The sequence below is a fragment of the Mytilus californianus genome, unplaced genomic scaffold (genome assembly GCF_021869535.1).
Source record: "Mytilus californianus isolate M0D057914Y unplaced genomic scaffold, xbMytCali1.0.p SCAF_6, whole genome shotgun sequence".
NCBI lineage: Eukaryota > Metazoa > Mollusca > Bivalvia > Mytilida > Mytilidae > Mytilus > Mytilus californianus.
In genome coordinates, this window is record NW_026262712.1 from 88,273,222 (window position 1) to 88,295,139 (window position 21,918).

General features: G+C 32.6%; 1 protein-coding gene and 1 long non-coding RNA gene across 4 annotated transcripts in view; both read right to left on the bottom strand.

The window, feature by feature from the left end:
* Positions 1-1,361: 1,361 nt before the first annotated feature.
* LOC127704697 (alpha-1,3-mannosyl-glycoprotein 4-beta-N-acetylglucosaminyltransferase C-like) lies at positions 1,362-10,994 on the bottom strand. 2 transcript variants are annotated; one of them, XM_052208834.1, is made up of 5 exons: positions 10,807-10,994; positions 7,176-7,330; positions 5,970-6,016; positions 5,336-5,429; positions 1,362-2,980 (listed from the first exon to the last, which is right to left on the bottom strand). In XM_052208834.1, exons 2-5 carry the CDS (start codon positions 7,303-7,305, stop codon positions 1,509-1,511), a joined length of 1,743 nt encoding a protein of 580 aa, XP_052064794.1. In that variant the 5' UTR covers positions 7,306-7,330; positions 10,807-10,994; the 3' UTR covers positions 1,362-1,508. The 2 variants fall into 2 exon arrangements, with proteins under 2 accessions (XP_052064794.1, XP_052064795.1); XM_052208835.1 differs by having other exon boundaries at positions 10,796-10,994.
* A 1,597-nt stretch (positions 10,995-12,591) lies between these two features.
* Positions 12,592-21,918, bottom strand: part of LOC127704685 (uncharacterized) — a 12,961-nt gene continuing 3,634 nt past the window's right edge. For both annotated transcript variants that reach the window (XR_007983463.1, XR_007983462.1), the window contains exons 2-8: positions 21,509-21,591; positions 20,780-20,833; positions 18,953-19,020; positions 17,871-18,019; positions 15,959-16,148; positions 15,322-15,356; positions 12,592-14,514 (exon numbers count right to left, since the gene is read on the bottom strand). This is a non-coding gene — a long non-coding RNA (uncharacterized LOC127704685). The remainder of the gene's footprint in view (positions 14,515-15,321; positions 15,357-15,958; positions 16,149-17,870; positions 18,020-18,952; positions 19,021-20,779; positions 20,834-21,508; positions 21,592-21,918) is intronic.

Genomic DNA, 21,918 nt, shown 5'->3' on the forward strand with positions numbered 1-21,918 from the left:
TTTCATCTGTCAAGCTAGAAGAAGTCCCATTAGATTTGCCGCATCATTTTCAAATTTAACGTATTCGTTAAAGTCATGATCGCTTCAAATTTACAACTTAAGGATGTACATCTGTGAGGAGCCAAACATTACTAGAATTAAAACTTTTTTCTTAACCTGATTTTTTGGGTTTATATGACTGTAATAAAGTAATTGATGAAGAAAATAATCATATGGCGGTGCATTTATTTTTTTGCTACGGCCATTTGAAAGTACCCAATTTTAATGATTTTCCCATTTTTCATCAATTTTTGCCCATTTTTGGGCTATTATCATGAAAAAAATCACAGTTTCATAATTAAACCTTTTTTTATACTTTCACTTAAGATGAAGTGGACCCATCTGAATAAATTTAACTTAAAAAAAAAACTATAGGTTGGTGTTAATATTAGAAAGTTTTATGAAATTTTGTTGCTTTTTCTTGTCAATTTGACCATGCTGTCAATTTTGAAAATTTGGGATTTTTCTCTTCTTTTTTTAAGAACAAAAAGCATATTATTTCAACTTGTTTGTTATAAATGATTGCAAAATACATATCTAAGAATTTTGAAAAGAAAACATTGATATGGGATGTACATATTTTTGGTAAAATCATACCTTGTACCCCTCACCCATTTTCTCAACATTTTGGCTGATAAGACTGACTTGATTTGTTATAAAATTTGAAAATTTGATTACTCAAAACTACCAATTGTAAATACACATTTTTTACAGAGTTTAGTTTGATTATATTTTTTAAAAAATTCCTTGATATTTTCCACATGTATCACATGTTTTGGAAATAATTCCCGCGATTTCAACGAGACTGAAACATCAGAAGAATACATCCTTAATTCAAATGGTGTTTTAGCAGAATTATCTATCGGACATAAATTGTGTGTGTGTTTTTTTTTTGCATGTCGCTTCTTTTCAATTATTTCACTTTTATTTTCGTTTATTGTACTAAGTTGTAATGCATTAATTTTATGATTGTTGTAATCAGGCGGGTTTTTTTCGGCACGTGCAAATATGACCGTTGGTTTTCCCATTTAAATGGTTTTGCACTAGTAATTTTTGGGGCCATTTATAGCTTACTGTTCGGTGTGAGCCAAGGCTCCGTGTTGAAGACCGTACTGTGACCTATAATGGTTTACTTTAATAAATTTTGATTTGGATGGAGAGTTGTCTCATTGGCACTCATACCACATCTTCTTATATCTATATTATGACGAAGTTTACGTACAATCTTTGAAATCATTTTATTTTATATGATGGACCACGTAATATTTTAATTCCGACATACGTGTATACATATTTTGAAAAGTAGATAAAGCAAACCAATGCAACTTTGAAAAATTTATTCCCGATTTTGTATTAAATAGGTTTCCGAAATGCATTTTTAACAATAATTGTCCGGGCCCTCTTGTTCAATAGGAGATATAAAACAATTTTTTGATTTGAGCAACATGTTTTTAAGTTTAAATTATCTTTTAATGGTACTTTTTCTTTTTAGATTGTATGTTCATCATTCTATTACGGGGTATTCGATTAAAATTTCTCCTGAATTGATCTGCAAACTGATTCGCTTGTCTGAAATTGTTTGCAGCAGGAAATCTCTGTTGAACTGCGGGCATTCCTTGAAATGGTTTGTTTTTCCGACCACCTGTTTTCCGAAAAATTTCTTCTTGAAATTGCATTGCATTAAAATGCATTTTTTGCATCTGCTGAGCATAAATCGGATTATGTTGCATGCGGTTTCTTAATTCTTGAGCTACAAACTGTACTTTGTCGAAATTTTTGTTTGAAGAATGTGACGGGTTTTCGATCACAATGTCTCCTTTTCTGAAAACAGAGATTTCTCTTATGACAACCCAATTACTTTGATTGGCTGTTATATTCAAAATAATACATTTGACATTGGTTGGAAGATGTATCTTTTGGTCGTCTGTGTCAAACGAATTCCCATTTGCCTTCCCAATTATAGACCAATCTCTGCAGTTTTGGGATATTTTGACATCGCAATTATAAAATATATCATTTGGTCGTTGAGGAAGACCAAATCCTATATATAGTCGAGTGATATTTTCTTGATTTATAAAATTAATTAAATATTGGTCTCCCATCTTTGGAGACATTCCCCAAAAGTAATCATCAGAAAGATCGTAAGCTTTCTCTGGAGTATGATCTTCAAATGTTTCTATATTGGTTGAGACATCGGCTTGAGGATTTAGATTGTAGAATCGTTTCCTAGAAAATGAACGCCTGGCAGAGGAATCCTGTAAAAACTGGTGTTTACCAGCGAGGGATGATATCACACCTTTGTGTTGGAAAAGAGACGGTCTTCGCTTAATATCAGTAAATTGTGTTTTTATTTGTTTTAGATAATTGAACAAATTGTCGGCAGGTTGGTCCCAGTAAAACATCAATAAGAAATTTGCTATTTCCTGTAGGTCGCTGCTTCGGACTAATTTACCAAGAAATCCTAGATTTGAAAATTCCAAACAAAACCATTCTTTTTGTAAGTTTGCATTTGAAACGAAAAATTTCATATTTGCAAAATAATCAGGAGTAGCTTCAACATCATCTTCCAACTGCATATAATAATATGATATATTTTTACAATACATGAACATAAACGCATAGTCTATATTCTGCTTGCTCCGCCATTCAACTCTGTCTTGTGTGTCGTTAAATGTTCTAGGCAGAGACTTAAAATCTGGAAAAAGGTTTTCACGATAATGAAATACTTGCATAAAGCCTGATTTCAAATGATTTGAATACTTGTGCTTTAAACGGTAAGCTGTTTTTCTTATCCATGTTTGGTTTTGATCTGCCAAATATATAGCTAATACAATTTCTTCTCGTTCATTTTCATGGGTGTTCTTAATTAGTGACGACAACGTTCCATCTAAGTAACTGACGCCATGCCTCCAAACAGTTGGTATCCCGATTGTTAAATAACCTGCAAAATAGAAAAAAAAAATATATACGTAAGATCCGATGTACATGTATGTAGTTATATCTAGCATATTCTTATCATTTAGTCATCAAGGTCTTTCTTTTTTTACTGCATGTACTGGAATGTGTTTCACTTGACTACTGTATTTTTAATGCATGAGTATGACCATAACGAACACATTTTCTTGTTTGTATGTCCGTTTTTAAAGTAAAAAAGTGGTTATTATACAAACAAAAACCTCAAAACCAAGAGGGTACATGTACAAATAGAAAAGCATACAAAACGTCTTAGGTCATCTTTGCCCTATATATTAGGTTAAATGAAAATTTAGATACAAATGTATCATTCAAAGTACTGTCTTGTGAGCGGATAGTACTTTCGGAAACTGACAGTCAACCAGCAGTGTTAGTAATATAAACCTTGATAGCAGTTTTACAATGCAAAAATGTGCTTTTGGGGAATCCATATGAGAGTTTGAACGAATGACTCTGGTTGTGTGTGTGTGTGTGTGTGTGAGGGTGTGTGTGTGTGTGTGTGTGTGTGTTTGGGGTTTTTTTTTTTGGGGGGGGGGGGGGAGGGGTCATATCATTTGCTTATTAGCATTTTACATAATATTCTCCTACAAAGTTTTTTCAATTGATGGACATTTAGTATTATATAACACTAAGTAAGTTTTGACAGGTATTACACCTACCGACCCTTCTCCGTGTGGTCTGGAGGTCAATGGCCAAACCATACTGTTTAAAACGAGATCAGTATGTCAGTATGTTTACCATTTCTGTTTATCCTGTCTTGGGCCTAAAGCTACACAAAATTCCCCTTTGGAAATATATTCAGCCTTATTGATACAGCTCTCCTTCTATCTAATCTGTTGGATTTTGGTCCAAAAGAAGCAACGAAGAATTTGAATTATTTTGAATTTAATTTATATGCATTTCATGTCATCACATAATCTGTTGATAAGTCATGAAGTTTAGAACAAAATAGGAAGGAATTGTGAATACATGGTCATATTTGAAATATATAGCGTAACGGTTAATCAATTCAAAAGTTGTAGAATGTTTTATACGGATAAAGTTATATGCAGATGATCTGGCCATTAACCCGTAAAGTCCAAGTTAAAGATCCCACATCGATAATTATATACAAGACCTAACATGCAGCTGTAGGACAGATAGCGCCATGACCAACAAAAAAGTACAAATGATAAGCAACAATCTACAATATAAAAATTTGGCGACTTGAACCCCATCAAAAACTATTATCAAAATGTTGAAAAAAATTAGTTCAGTCGTTTTAAAGCTATTGTTCTTCAGTGTTTAACCCTAGAAAAATGTGTTATCGGAGATATTGCCCAAATTATTTCAGTTTTTTTTAAAACAATTAGTCTAAGATCTTCAATGGTTATCCACTAAAATGAAAATCAACGTACATTGTAGGTTCCATCTCAATCGGCACCAATGTTTGGTATACATCTTATTTGACTAGACCACATGATGCGTAGAAAACCAACATATTTGAGCTTCGTCAGATAGAAATCGACCGTATGCAAATAAAAACATATACATGTAGCCAAGGCTCCGTGTTGAAGACCGTACTTTGACCTATACTGATTTACTTTTACAAATTGTGACTTGGATGGAGAGTTGTCTCATTGGCACTCATACCTCATCTTCTTATATCTAAGTACGTTATATTCCACGGAGAAATTTGCATGCAAATGCTTGAGCCGTTTCTGATTTGAATATTTTGTAAGAATCTTAAAATTCAGACAATCACTGACCTTAAATGTCAGAATTGTATTTCCAAATCAACCATAGTGTAATGCATGTATAGGTAACTATCGCCATTTGCATAAGGTCGATTTCTATCCGACGCAGCTCATATCTTAAGTCTTTTAATGACACTAATATCAATATCCGCAAAAAACATCAGCAAAATCCGTTGTCTAACATTGCTATAAAAAATTGTAACCGTCTACTGTTAATTAATGCGGGAGTTGTCTGTTGAATTGGAACATCTTCCTGTGCGGATGTTCTATCCTCCGAATCGACAGTGTGATTGTGTAAATTGTAACCGTCTTCTGTTAATTAATGCGGGAGTTGTCGGTTGAATTGGAACATCTACCTGAGCGGATGTTCTATCCTCCGAATCGACAGTGTGATTGTGTTCATTTCAGACAATGACATCCGATATTTTGAGTGGGGGAAAACATGTCACGTTTCAAAAATATGTGAGCTTTTAGAATGATAGCAAATCACACAACACTTCGCAGAAAGTATAGCAAACTGGCAAATTGTAATATATAGACCAAAAAGAATGGATTTTATATGATGTATAATACATATAAGGTCTTACTTTTGTTCTGTCTGAAATGGCCGAGTATCAAAGCCGTTTTTCTGTTGACTTGTAGTTGAAAGTAATTGACACTTTCCAAATTAGTGTTGTTCACCTGAAATGAAACAAAGACGAAGCTTTTGCTTATCGTGCTTTCTTTTAATACTTAAGGCATATAGTAACAAGTGAGTGAAGGAAGATAACGTAGTTTGATTTTATTCAATAATTGCAAACATTTGTCTAGTGTTTATTGTATTGCGGTCTCTTTCTCTATTACAATTTCTTGTGAGTGAAGGAAGATAACGTACTTTGATTTTATTCAATAATTCCAAATATTCGTCTAGTGTTTCTTTTGTAATGCGGTCTCTTTCTCTTTTAAAGTTACTTCTGTTTCTATAGTTTATATTTTTCTGTGTGAAATATTTTCGAAATTGGTCCAGTCTCACAGCAATCAAGATTTGTTACACGTCTTTGACGCCTATTGCAGACGAAAAATATGTTTCTAATTTTTTGGCTACCTTTTCCTTTTTTGTTGAAATTTATCCTTTTTCATTTTTATTTATTTTCTACCATGTACGGCGGTTGTGTCTATTACTTTTATTGATTCCCATACTTCATTTCTTTTGGTGTCCATTTAATAATATATAAAACCTACATCATTGTCTTCTTCATATACATGACCATATCCTTTGCATAGTACCACTAAAAGACAATAAAAGCACATCAGTCATAAACTACTTTAAATTAAAATTTCAATGAAGAATTTGCTTTAAAATTTTAATAATGTTCCCGTTATTATAAAATGGAACAGTATATAAACTTTTGTCTATAGACACGGTTGGACAATAGATACTATTATATTAAATATCATAATTGAAATTCATGTAGTCTAATTTTCATCCCTATATTGTTTGATTATGACCACCCCTATACTGTATAGAAATCTGTTATTTCGTAATTGAGACACATTGGTAGTGGTCATGCTGCAAATCCTGAGAAAAAAGAATTATCTGACATTTGTGAAGAAATATTTTTCATTATGAAGAGCAATGCGTATATAAGTTTCTTTTCACATTATACATGTTACAAAGCAATTATCTAATTACATGGTTTATCATAAAAGTTTGCTTAACATAATAGTTCATAAAATTCATTGTCTTACGTAACAAATGGAAATGTATTAAGAATTGTTTTCCCATAATGAGTGTTGTTCTAATTTTTTTTATGTGATGTCGGTTTAACGAACGTTTTGCACGCGTACCCAAAGATCTTAGACAGTAACAGACGTCCGTGTACATGTACATGTATTTACATACATTGAAACAGTTGTTAAGCAAGTTACTACAATTTAGAATTTACATTATATGAACAAAAACCAGAATTTAACCTGAGGTTTAATAAGTTGAACAATAATGTGTGTTATTGAATATGAATATAATTTCGTTCTTGTTTGTCCAGATTTTAGATCTGTGCGACTACCATTTTTATCAAAGTATAATTGTTCTTGGCCTAATAATCATAAACATTTTGTATTTACTTCAAGCGTCTAGTAAGTCTCTCATTGTCAAATTATGTAATTATAAAAACTGCATGGAATACCGGTATTAGATCTCAAATAGTCTCATAACTTTATATTTGTCACAGTATTTTACTTTTGTTCTCTGCTGTCTATCTATCTTTTATATTATGTAATTTATGTGGTTAATTTTGCCATAGCCTATTTATGTTTTTTCAATAAAGATTCATTCATTCATTCATTCACTCACTCCTTCAACTGGGTCCTGATTGATAACTGTGTGAGTTTATACAATTCGCACATTGATATTGAAGTATGTATTGTGACAATTTAGGTTAAACTCACCTTTACTGGATGTTTCAAGTAAATATACGTATAGCAAAGAGTTTAAAATCTGTAGTACGAAAAAAATAACAGCAACAGTTATTATCCCTTGTCGGCATTTTTTGAATGGCTGCCATTTCGAACTTCTCATTTTATTCTTTCCTTTTCACGGAATCCTTCAAATGGAAATAACATTTTTGAAGAAAATATATTAATAATATATATATGAATAAATAATAATTATGATTAAATAGAAATACGATATCTCAATAAGTTTGTTCATTTAGTTATGCGGTGCTAATGACAAAATTTTGTATGCATTCACATCTTGTGTAGGGCTATGAAGATTTATAGATTCACAGGCATACTTTATGCCCGTTTGATTATGACTGAAACCCTCAAGATCATTTGTTGGTAAGACTTTATTATAGGGTTGTTGGATAGCTGTCCTATGTTTATTACGCATGTTTGATGCACGTTTCATTAATAATTCACTAGTTTGAGTTTAATTGCTCTTTGCTTTCAGATGAAGTGTTGTCCAGTCTCGCCAATGTTTCCATTGAGTTGCACATATATTTACAACCATCGGTATTAAAGTGAAATGAAAATTACGGGCGTCACTATCGTCCCAAATAGCTAACGCTATACACTGATATTTTTCCCTTTACAAAAATGTATGAATTATCATTTCCAAGATCATGTTGGCAGAAAAATATATATTTTAATTCGATACAATTTGTGAACATTATTACTTATTGAAACCCGAAAACGGATATATGGTGATAACAGATAATAGATGACGGAACTCAGAACTTGTGATTTAAAACTTCATAGCTTGATTATTTGCTATGTAATTGTGATTTTGTGGAATGTTATGAATACAAGAGAAAAGACTTATACCGATGCTAAATTTAAAAGAATACGAGACATGTATTCGAGGAAGTGGCGAATCGAGAGTAGAGGGCTGTAAGAAGTCGGGACTCTTACTCTTTTTTGAGATTTTTAATCAAGTAAATAATGAGATTAATGAGACCCCCTCTTTTCGTGTTTTTCTTAGTCATGCTTCGCGAGAAAAGAGCCCTATAAAAGCCATAAATATTTTATTGATTGATTGCTTGTTGGCAGCTTAACATCCAGCGGCAAATATTTCATACATATTCAGGTTGAGAGAAAAAAATAACAAATTGAATACATCATGTGTCATATATTTCCATGAATACAGACGTTAAAAAAACAATTAATGACGAAGGACGAACACTTCGACTGCTACTGGAAAATGAGGGCATGTTGAACAGGAGCAGAAATTGTTTTTTGCATCAGGCCAACTAACGACCTATCAATGAGTAGTCGGAAGGGCCCTTTATTTAACTATCGCTATACGAGGAATCGGACGTTACGACCCAATTAATAAATGAATAAACGTGTATTGCACACAGTTGTCATAATACCGGATCGTCACTTCGAGAAGAATGTAGCAGATTTTTCATTTATTGTGTAGCAAGAAGTTGTTTTAAATGCACCCAGACCATTAATTGTTAATGTGTGTCACACTTAATTAATTAGTGTTAACTGTCAAGGCACAAATTAGTTTAAAGCCTCAAGTGATCACCCAGTAAAAAGGATGGAGGTCTCGAAAGTGAAAATAAATGAGTTATACATATTTTACAAGTAAGATTATTGGAATTTATCACAATGGAAATTTCATATAAATCACCATGCATCCTCTATATAATTAAATGAATTATTAATTTCAATGTCCAATTTAAAATGTACTTTGAATTGAATACATGTCGATAAACTTTTATCAAAGGACATATTCGTCACGCAACAACAAAAATAGCTAATATTTAGAGAACAGCACAGTTTTTACAGTCTTTAACAATAGACATGTATCTATACAATACATCAAACTCTGAATCCTCCCTTTTTATACAAAGAACGAAAAGTATTTCTATGAAATAGAACAATTACCACGTGGGGTCTCTTCCTATATGAAGGTATACACAGACGTGCTGCTGATATGGGTCCATTTTTGATACTTCAAATGATATCAATGGGTTGCAAATTTACCAAAGTAAAATGTAAATAGGTCAGTAATTTTCATCTTTCGATTAGATTTTTGTATAAATGCGCTGTTTTATCGTTTTTAACCAAATTAAGATGTCAAAAACTGTATGTGATAACTGAGAAATATATGAATGGTTTATGATTTTGCGATGAAGTATATATGGGTCGTGATGTTCACACGACTTTAATATATGAAAGGGGGTGTCATCCCAGCTGCAGTCTGTACCCGACAGTTCATGTTGAGACCCCCTTCCGTAGCAATTCCTGAAGAGGCTCCCGACCGTGGGTTCATGTTGAGACCTCCAATCTTTTTAAAAGAGGTTTTGCTACTTTTAAAGATATGTTCAGACATCAGCCTTTTATAAATGGTATTATGCCATCTTAACATTTATTCTGTCCTGCTTTGGTTTTCCTAGTATGCACTATATTAAAGAAATATACCAAGATAATATATTGAAACAGTACATGAAGTTGGTCTCTGTCATCTTGAGATGATAGTAATTAGTTGAACACCAGTGAACACCCCTGAAAGTTATAATAACAAAATGTCAATCGACAAAAAGAAACCTCATCTTGCTGTGTTATTTATGAAAATAAGATGATGTGTTATGATTGCCAATTAGACACCTCTCCACCAGAGACCAAATGACATAGAATTTTACAACTATAGGTCACTGTACGGCCTTCGGCAATGAGCAAAACCCATACCGCATAGTCATCTATAAAAGACACCGAAATGACAAATGTAAAACAATTCAAACGAGAAAACTAACGGCCTGACTTAGGTACAAAATCAATGAACGAAAAACAAATATAAAATACAGCAACAAAAGACAACCCACTAAATTACAGGCTCCTAACTTGAGACAGGCACATACAGAATGTGGCAGGGTTGAACTAGTTTGTTATAGCGCCAAACCCACTCTCTAACCTTTGACAGTGGTGTAACAGTACAACATAAGAACAAATTGTCAATCAGTTGAAAAGGGTTCAACTCATCAGTTCGATTCAAAGCAGAAAAAAATCGTACAAAAACACAGACCGGGCGTGGCACGGTATTCATACATCCCCACAACTAAAAAGACACTAAATACAGATCTGAGCATACTCGCAGTTACTGACAGCTTTTATTGTATAACTATGTGAAAAATGTCAACCATTTTCTAGACGAGTATAAAATTTCAGTATGTAGTTCAATTGTTTATTGTCTTTTCCGTTGAATATTATTTAAATACTTTAAGTAAGTCACGCATAGTTTACTTACTTTACTTATTTAGGTAAATAAATAATGACGTATACTAATAGTTTGTACATAGTATGGTATTGGAAATAATAACCTCCAATAGTTCATGAAATTAAAAATTAAATTACCACCCAACAAATATCTAGAAAAACAGAAGGACGACATGTTACTTTACGCGGTCGATATACGAGACATAATCGTTACATGTAACTACATGTAGTGAATTGGTCATTTGCATATGTCGTGAAAAAAATGGAAAGTATTTTAGGATTTAATTTTGTTATTTCTGCTTTAAAAAGTAAAATTACACAGAGGTTTCTTAATCACGTACTTTATACATACCTAAACAACTCAACTTCACTCCATTAAAGATATTCGATACCATCCATTTCTGATGTATAATAAACGAAATAATTATTTTCTAACAGTTATTTAGTACTACTAAGGGGTTTTAACGACCTTGACCACCCATTGTCTCGCACGATCGACCAGTTATCCAGTTGTTTGTAAGTTGACGTGATATGCTCCAATTCAGATATCATCTAAAAATACACTTAACGTTTATTTTTAAAAGTCAAGGGAACACCCTTATTTAAATTGTGAAACAGGTCTCCTTTAAAAGTCTGTTGTTGATATTTCCTAAAGGCTAAATATACTACATGTTGTAATTCAAAGTAAACTGTCAAAATTTCTAATTTCAAATATAATGTCTTTTATTATACGTCAAATGATTTTCATAGCTTTCCAACTATAGTAAAGAAAAGACGGGAAATAATCTATATATTATTACAAATATCATAAAATGTATTAACAAAGATACCGAAGTCCAAGGTAAATTCAAAAAGTAGGAAGTCCATTAAACCTGACAAACTCAAATGTTAAGACTATATCAACCAACGGGGCCTCGGTGGCCGAGTGGTCTAAGTAGTTACTTACTACTACTGTAATCACTAGCCAGTCAACACTGAGATTGTGAGTTCGAACCCCGCTCGTGCGGGTGCAGTCGACTTCAATCTTAATTGACTAGGGTTGTCAGTTTTCCTATCAAAGTTCGGTGGTTTTCTCCGGGCACTCCGACTTTCTCCACCAATAAAAACTGGCCGCCACGAAATAGCCCAAAAGCGGTGCTTAAAAGTGGCGTTAAAACACAAAAAATCAAAATCAAATATATCAACCAACGGAACGAATAACAACCGCCATATTCCTAACTTTGTAAAGGCATTTTATCCAAAAAGAATGATGGCTTTAAACCTGATATCTTGTCAAAATCTTTAAATGTTACTATAACTGCTCATTTCTGTACTTTCAAAATTTTCGTTCAGAAAAAGTATTCGAACTTTTTTTGAGGCTCTCTTAATGTACATTTGAAAACAATTTGCTCAAATAGATGGCCTCTTTCATATTTTAACTCCGCACTTTTTAAATAAAAATTAGAACACCACATGCACAGTCTGCCAGATCATGGAAGTATTATAGTATTCATTTTACTTCCATGGCCTGATTGACTATAAAAATAAGAAGATGCGGTCTGATTTCCAATGAACAAATGGCGAAGAGGTAAACAACAAATACAGTGAGTCATCGTAGGGCATCCTTGACGACGAACAAAACCATTTCCTTACCTCAAAGCGGCGGTATACTAGTTAGTACACATCCAACGGATTAAGTGTCGTAAAGTATTAATAAGCATGTCTATGTGCAATGTAAAACATAAGTATAATCAGAATGTAGTTAATTTAAGAATTGAATGCTTCTTTTTGCATTTCATTGGGATGTATACGCGTTGACCGAAGCACATTTCGTATGAAGCGCTTCATATTAATAGTGTGCGCATGATCAACGCTTTTACAACCCTATAACATTATAAATTGAAGCATTCAATTCTTATAATTATATGTTTCTATCCTACAGCCATAAGAGTTATATCAAACTTTTCGTTCGTTTTTCGATGCATTATGTTAACATTGTCAAAACTAGCACGTGCAGTTAGAGCTGATAAATAGTATTTTATACGAAAATAAAATATGATATTAGATCAGTGCATTGCGATTGTTGTCAACCAATCAAAATTACAAATTCTAATAAAACATACATGTAATGTTATCATAAATGTTCAGAAATGAAAAATTTAGTTCTTTTATAATTTATTAAAAACAAAATCAATGTTAGTTCCGATACAAACAATATTCAAGGGAGGAGGTCAGTAAATTAACACGGGTCGTATTTTATTTAACGGATGTAAACAACATCACTGTGTCGTGAGTACAGCAAAACTCACAAGATTTCTACAAAAGAGCCTAGGGACTGGTCTTTTGATACCTGAAAGGGGGAGGAAATTAAGGCATTGATGACAATTTATCGGAATGGAAAGGGGGATATTCTTATTTTCAATACTTCAGATGGGGGCACCGAAATTTGTTTACAAGGTTTCAGAAGTTCTGTATTTCAAACATGCAAACATTATAGCTAATTTGATGATGATACTCTCAATCAATATCTGATTATTCAGCAGAAGTATGTTGAACAATTGATGCAGATGATATATCTATATCTCTTGTGTCATAATTATTGTTATTCATGTGTGTCATTACCATCTTTTGTTGGTTTGTTGGACACGAAGAATGACACCAAAAGGGAATAATGGTTTGATGTTTTTGCAGGTTTTCAGAAGGTTTTCTTAATGTTATACTCATTTTCATATAATAAAAACACTAATAACATTTAATTTAATATTTTTTTACTTACATTATTAATCGTAAAACTCGTGGTCATTGAGTATTTATTTCAATTTTAATGGTTCATGATATCAAGGAGTCAAGTGTGGAATTTTTAATATGTCTTTATATGAATAATTTTCCTTTATGACCTGGGCGACCCATACCCAATGCTTCCCCTTACAATAATAAAATATATATATTTTTGACAGGAAAGACATTAATTTTTTTCCCCTCGCTCTGCTCGGCTAATAATCCCAAGTTTCAATATGTTCTTTCAGGAACGTGTCGATGATAATTTACTTACTTCTTAAATAATGTAAGGAACAATGTTCTGAAATTGAACGAAGATGTGATAAATGTCGATGAAACCATAACAGGCATATTTAGATAAAGTTCCATGAAGTCACAAACAAATTCCCCTCTTTAAGCTTTATTTCCACTACTGATACACTATTTTTTTTAATAATATATGTATATAAATTGTTAATGATATCCACACTGTAAATCAAATAAAAATCAAGTGATTTACAGCATGTTTTTCCTTCGTTTTAAAAGCTAAAAGATGTCTGTCGTTTTTATTCCTTAAGTTTGATGGACGTCTTTTCAATCTTCTCTTATGATCAGTTAATAAATATGTTATTTGTAGATATTCCTTTAAAATTAATACAGAATGTTTCAGAATTTCATTGAAACATTTGATATGCCTGGTAGAATTTAAATGTTACACACTCACGGTGCGTTCTGATGAAGATTATCCAAGAAAACCGCTTCGAAAATAATAAACCATTATACTGTATCAGTTTTTTTTTTATTGTAGCAAGCTTAAAATTTATTAATAGGACTTTTATTTAACCGTAAAGGCGAAGCCGTTTCTGAACAGCTTTTATGTGACTTTTTCATGTATTCATTTCATTATTTTTTAGTTCCAACTAAATATATAAATCATATATTTACAAAAAAGGTAATTTTTTTAGTGTTAAAGTAAAGGTGTATTTTTCACATCAACTTATGAAATTTCACAATAAAATGTTCTCTATAGCAACATATTGTCATCACTGGTAATTTCATCATCCAATAATTCTTGAGTTTCTTCAATCTCTATGAGACGAGAGTTCTGTTCGTCGGCCCCCCTAAATCTGTTAGTTGCAACACCCGACTCATGCAAAACGAGACGTGAATCGTTTCCAGGAACATCCCTATCAGAACCAGGAAAATCGACGGTACATTTAAAATTGGCTTTGTAAAATTCAGGTATGAACGTCAGAGGATAAAGTGTCACTAGAAATACAAAAATCCACTCCATGATAGCTGCATTTTTCCTCATAGTCATATCCTGCAACAACAAATCTTATTTAAACTAGAATCTTTTTTTCAATTGTCCGTCATTTTATGGTTGTAAGTGTTATTTCGGTGTAAAAGCTGAATTTTGCAGAACTTTAAAAAAAAAAATTGATTTCTAATTCTTATATTATAAGTAGTTTATTCAGCTTGCCAAATTTTTACATTCCAGTACCCTTTTTAGTCTTTTAAAGACGAAAATACGACGAAACGGCGCGAATTGCTTACTACTAGGATCGATACTTTGTGTCTCTTGTCTTTTGTCTTTTTGTCAGTTGTGTTTGTGCTTCGTGTTAATCTGATGAATAAAACCATCTCCAAAAGATTTTTTATAGTTGATTCTTATGTTTCGCTGTTACATCGCTGTACCAGGCTAGGCGAGGGACGCTGCCTGTCATATTTGGTTTTCGTTTGTTCTTTGTTCTTTTCTTTTTCCTTATTGTATGTTAATTTCGTTTGAATAGTTTCACAACTTGACATTTTGGGACATTTCATAGCTATATTCGGTTTTGGTTTTAATCATTATCGAAAGCCGTATGGTGACCTATGATGGGCTAAATCTACTTTATTTATTCTCTGTTTGCGGTATTTGTCTCATTGCCAATCATACCACATCTCCTTATTCACATAAAAATATATAAATAAGTTTGCATTGGTGCCTTTGATGAATTTGACTATACTATTATATATTATTTAACACCGATAACTAGGAATCTGAAATGTATCACGTGTGTCGTATATGCATGCTTATTGTTAGATGTTCGCAAACTTAAGATGGAAAAACACAAAGTGGACTACTTACATATGTGTTCATATAGTTCTGCAACAGGACCATGACTGCATGACATTAAGGAACATATTGCTTTGAATCAGGTACTCCATTAAATTCAATAATTATGTCAGTGTGCTAGAACTTACGTTACAACTTCCTTTGCCAAAATTGACCTTAGACGTTTTTAGCTTCGGTGTGCTTTACAGAAAACGTAAGAATGATATCATAGTTAGGTAAAATCAGTCAATTCTATTTTTTATTCTGATTTTGTTATTGCAACATTACATAAAATCAACGTTGCTTGAATGATTCAATTTCAAATACGATTAATTTGGATCTATGTCTGTTGGGCGAATAATACATTCACTGTATAGACTGGAATATTTTGGTAAACCGAGATACCTTTATAACTTTAAAAAATAATTTTGGTTACTAGTATATATGATATACGTATGGAATGTCAGATAAGCATGTTTTCAAAGACTACTTTTGTCTTTGTGAAAAAAAATACCTAATTCCTCTCACAATAGCGACAACATGGCATAGCACTGCATATTATTTTTCCTCCCAACAATAACATAATATATCAATGTTGTATATGAAAACTATCAAATCAAACAACTACCTTGAAATACAACTTTCTGTACTTAATACAATTAAAGGATACATGCGGCTAAAAATGCAAAATGCAGACTCGAGAATATTCCTCTGCAAATGTTGATAACAAGTGTTCTACCGGGAACCTCCTTCCAGAAAAATGAGAATATTGTCTGTAGCAAAAAGTATATTGTTCCCAATGCAAATCCTATCACCGAACCTGCATTATGTACTTTCATGAGTTCTTCTGGTGCAGTTTTCTATGGACAAATTTTTTGACAGGAAAATGAAATATTATACTTCGTACAGAGATCAGGATTGTATAGTTATAATAACAAATATTTACACATTAAATATGAGCATTAAAATGTAGTGAAAAAGAATCATGAATTAATTACGTAGCCGCGCCTTGTATGAATGGGAACGTTAATTCCGATACCTCGGGTAAAGGGAATACCTCACTCCTCTCTGCACTCAATACAACCCTTGAAGTAACATTGCATGGGTTCAATAGTTTTATACATACATGTAACTGTAAGGGTTAACTTACGCCATAAGCCAACATTTTCTTTTTTTGAAGTGGCAGTATAAATTTCCAGCACCCCTATACATATCTATCGGAACTTCTAATATTGATTTATTTCCTACCTTAATATGTACGTAATATTTGCCACTGGGCATTAAGAAAAGCCAATCAATTATTATTGTACAGATGACATTAAGCACATTTTGACTATTCGATAAAAAAATAAAAAATATATAGGGTATCCATCCATGACACAAGATCAGTACATGCATAGCATAACGTGAGATGTTCCTCATCTCAATATCACAATTAGGCCTCAAAACGGAGAAGAAGAAAAAACCAACAAAAAACTCTCACCTTACTGCAAGTTGAGCATATTCAGTTCAGTTTCAATACAAATTAAGACAATTTAAATAAAGTTTAGAATTTTTCAAAGTGATTTCGTAGAATTTTAAACAATTACATGTATGTATAAAACTGGTGTATTCTGGGTCTTTATTGTTTCAAGCCTTTTTATTAAATGAACAACAGACAACAAAGGTTAAAAATATTCGGGAGTCAAGTGAGTTTTTGTGTTACCCAATACTTTATCTTGTGTGTGGTAATGTGATTGTTGTTTGTTCTAACAATAGCAACTTGTTGGCCCTGGTTGTCGTGTTTTGTTCGATGGATGCCAAAGTTTGATTTACCAGAAAACAGTTAAAAGCTTAAGAAACTTCAAAAAGACAAAAGACGAAAAGACAAGCAACTCTTAACAGTAAAATAAATATTGAGAATCATGAACCACAATAGAGACTTGCTATTGTAGTATACCTTTTAAAAAGATTTTTTATGTCGTTCGGTTGCTGTCTCGTTGAAGCTAACTATATACGCTCGCCTTGTATTCGTATGTACAATTCTTATCTGTGAATAACAAGTGCACTTGTTTGTATTACTGTTGTATTATGACGGGCCTCTAGGGTTTGTCCCCCTTTTTCCATTCATATATTGAAGCTTTGCAAAAATCCTGACTCATACATTGAACATATCCGATGCATGTATTTCTCAGCTACCATAAATACCGTGATGTTAAAGGATCATTGATTAAATTATACACCAAGCATGTTTTGCATTAGGTTCGATCCAACATTTTATATTTTGATGTTAGTATAATATTCAGTTTAAACAATTAAAACTCAGTCGTGTTAGGAAACTTTAAAGACCTACAATACATTTTCCATCCAAACTTGACCAGAACTATCTTTTGGATAGTTGGTTAAGAATAGGCATGTTTTCTACGTCATCATTTATTAGAGCTATATATGTATGCATATAAACCAGGCAAGACTTATATACCCATTTCATCATCTCATATAACGTGTGTATTCGGTTTCAAAACAAATAAACTTACTGTTAAACTTTTATCATAAAAACCTTTCATATGATAAATTAATTAAATCGATTGCTAATCAATTACCTCTCTAAAGTTTGTTAGCAACCAAACGCCACCACACGCCAGCAATCCAATACAGTATGTTACTGTGTTCACAGCATGTAAACATTTATGACTCCTGTTACTGTATACTGCCTTAATCTGCTCAAATCTCAGTGTTAAAATTATGAAAACTAGAAAAGTTAAAAGAACACAAAAATGCAAGATATTAGTGATTATCAACAATAAAATTTAACTATTATAAATATGACTAACTAAAATGCTGTTTTTAGTCGCGATGTAGATGATATACGAGGAAAGGTTACTTTACAAAATATATTCTTGTCCTGTTTTCGTCCACATCGCGATATCCATTTTAAATGAAACAACTATCTACCAGAGTCCAAATGAAGTGCATGGATGCAAGCAACTATACGTCACCATACGGCTTCAACAATAAGCGAACACAGTATTTTAAAGGAGGTTCAAAGTTCGAAATACATGTAACACCTAACGACCGCGACAAATTAAAGAAAACTAGTTCAAAGAAAATAAGGTGCATATGAAAAGTAATCAAACAATGCAAAAGCTCGACTCCCTTTGGGCCGGGAGCGAAATCGGGTGCTCCGAAAGAATGTAAACGTACCTTTATCGAAAATCTTTGTATTTGTCAGTGGTCAAATTTGGTACAAGAATATAAAGTATCCAAGGAAAACCGTATGCTTTCAATCGAAGCAAATTGTGATAGCGACCGGAAAACCCTTAGTCACTGGGGTAAAGGTGATGACACCAATTATGATTATATTGACTGGGCGCTTTATGTGAAAGTAATTATAATTATGTTCTTTCGTGAAATTCTCTGAAATAGACGAAAGGTCTTCAGATGAGAACCAATGGGATATGTATGCTCTATACGCAAATACATAAATTATACAAACCAAATGATACGTATTTGTTACCTAATTGTTTACGTCAACGTAATACCAGTCACAGGCCTTATGGGTCATTTTCAAAATTAGTGGCAAACATTATGTGCATACAAAGTTAGATATAATTTTCAGAAAACTTTAGTGTGACAAAAAAATGTTGTTTTATGTTATCATGTAAATATGAGGTAAAAATCTTACAAATGAATGCATAAAGTGTGAAAAACAAGCTGAACAAGGCTGCAGCGACTCCTTGTCGTCCACTGTCACTGAAATACAACATCAATAATTAAAGAATTTAGAAATATTTTTAGATTTTTTGTGATAACCAAGAACATATTTTAATGTGTACCCCTATAGAACGAAATTAGAAATCATATTATATTAAAACCGTTAATATTGTACACGTGGTAGAGATGAAAAATTCAGAAATATTATGCATGCAGTGAGTTTATCTTATTTTAGAGCGACAATGTTTTCTCATCTGTGTTCCATCAGCTTTTCGACCAGAACATACACAAAATGTAGTGAAGCAGAAAAAATAGTTTTATTTATTCAATACTCAGTTATTTGCAAGTTTTGAAAATAGATGAATTTCAATGTTACAATATTTATCCATTTGCATAAAATATTATATGTATATTATATGAAATTCACACGCAATGAACTGATCTTTATCTAAACAAAGAAATTACCATATGCATGAGAAATTTTTGTATCGTCTCTTCGGCTGATGCCAGAAAGTAGCTAAAAATTATCATTTATCGCAGCCCCGATATTCCGACACCCCATTGGTCCGACACTCCATTATTCCGACACCCCAATGATCCGACACCCTATTGGTCCGACGACCTAATATTCCGACACCAAATAATTGAACAATACTTTAAGTTTTTATATTAGAAAGTCTGATGACGACGTCGTGTTTATTTAATAATAAAACCGAACGTCTTGTCCATCGACTGATCGAAGTTATCAAGGTAGATTGGTTGACATGTCCTATAGAATGTTCGAGACGGGGGTCGCTTTGTCTCGCTATGACGACATAAATGCCGCAGGCTGCACAAAAACGAGTTCTATCTCTTTACTACTGTACACATTTTGTCAAACAAGAATGTAATTTGCGAATAACTTGCATGCAAATACGCAACTGTGTATCTATCCCAAAAACAGGAAATTGAAAAGTTAAGGCTAGCTATACTGCCTTCCAAATAAAACTCTGTAAAATTTGACGCGTTCTCCGTAAGGAATCTGTTTTGACTAGTACGAAGAGTTCACAAAGACAATTAACAAGCTGGTAAATAGTAATAATGAAAACAACAATTAAACTGGCTAATGAAAATAATAATTTCATCATTTAGTAAACATCTAATAAATGGGGGGATTATATGGTTATGGAGTTTTGTACGAAATCCGTATGCTCTATGCAATAAAGCACTTCTGATCCCAGCGGACCAACCTCTATGTATTTTGCTAGTAACTGTATTTGTCATATGAACATGTCGGTATGCCACAAATTTTAAGCTATATGTATATAGGTACATTTTTGTTCAGAGACAAGTGCCTGTGTATGCATCAGTTATAGGGACATGTCATGATCTGACACAGAAACACTCCTTTTGTCAAGAAATGAAAAAAAAGTTCCCGATACGCATATGCAAAACCTGTAAGGTTCTCGATTGCTTTATATGCATACGGTCTTTCTTAAATTGTGTGGTGTGGTATTTTATGTTTCTTTGACATACTTATAAGAATAAGAAAAAGTAGTTCAAATACCACGGCAACAACGATTCTATGAATACATTTTCTTTTACGTCAGTAATGTACCATACATTTGTCGGACTATTGGGGTGTCGGTCTATTGGGTCGTCGGACCAATGGGGCGTCGGACTATTGGGGTGTCGGAATATCGGGGCGATTCCTAGAAAACACTACCAAGAACGCTTTACAACAAAACATCAGAATTTGCATTTTACCATAAAGTCACCTATGTTGCACATAAATGGATTCATCTAACATCGAAATTACCTTATGAATGGGAAATCTTTGTGTATTGTCTCTTTAGCTGATGCCAGAAAGTAGCTAAAAATAAGAAGATAAAAATTGAGAACTTTCACTTGTTCGCAAAATTAACAAACAGTTATCTCGACCTGTCTAGAATCCATGGCACCATAAAATAAGTTCAAATAGTATGTTCACAAAAATTGTCTCCCGGAAATATGCTTCTATAATGGGCTATCGTAATAGTCAAACTAAATTTCGCTCTCTAAGTTCATCTATGAGTCATCATTGCGGTCCGCTCCTAAGCAATGTTGATTCATGTCTGTATATATAAAAAATAATACAACTGCGATTTTAATTTTTTGTCTGTTGCTAAAGTTCGTACCAATAAGTTATATACAAATGCATAAATTATATATTGTTTCGTGTATATTTCTTTGTAAAATAAAAATGTAATATTTGTCGATATGTTTACTGGACTATCTTTACATTTTTTGTACGTAAATATACCTAACAGTAAAGCATTTCCGACGAAAATTAATGTATTTGAAATCTATAAAATAACACATGGCTATTAGTAAGACCTAACATTAATTTTCAAATTCAGATGGCTTTATCATGACCTTACAATAGAACTTTTGATGCATATATAGTTCATTAACCCCTTTTTCCAAAATATATGCATTTATATCAAATACTCTTAAACTGATTTTGATAGCTTTAATTGTTAAATGAAATATGCAGACAAATACGTACGGAACTGTACAGGCAACAATTGCTATGAAATTCAACAGCATGGGATATATGACAGGCTTTATAAAGAAAATCATCTTTTCTACCTGCAATATAAAAATACTATTATAATTATGGTTAGGCATTCTGTTTTACTCCTTCATATGGAGTATAAACATTACAAGACGTTCCTTTGTATATAAACATTCTCTTTATAAAACATATACACTTAATATATTCAAGGTGGAACTCCTTACTATGCATGTTCCTAACACAAACCAAATGGTACATAACTGTACGTTTTACACCGAATACAACACTATGACATTTTTAATGCGGTAAAGCAGCCAATGACATGTGTTCTTCACATGAAAGTGTGGTGTCCCTTTGGTTGTGTGGGATTTACCTTTGTGAGCACGCTAAAATATAACACG

Bases quoted from the DNA above. Each gene is read 5' to 3' on its own strand.
- LOC127704697 (XM_052208834.1), bottom strand. From the start codon at position 7,305: ATGAGAAGTTCGAAATGGCAGCCATTCAAAAAATGCCGACAAGGGATA. The intron at 6,017-7,175 runs GTGAGTTTAACC...ATTGTCTTTTAG, and splicing joins ACTTGAAACATCCAGTAAAG to TGGTACTATGCAAAGGATAT. The intron at 5,430-5,969 runs GTAGGTTTTATA...GTTTCATTTCAG, and splicing joins TATATGAAGAAGACAATGAT to GTGAACAACACTAATTTGGA.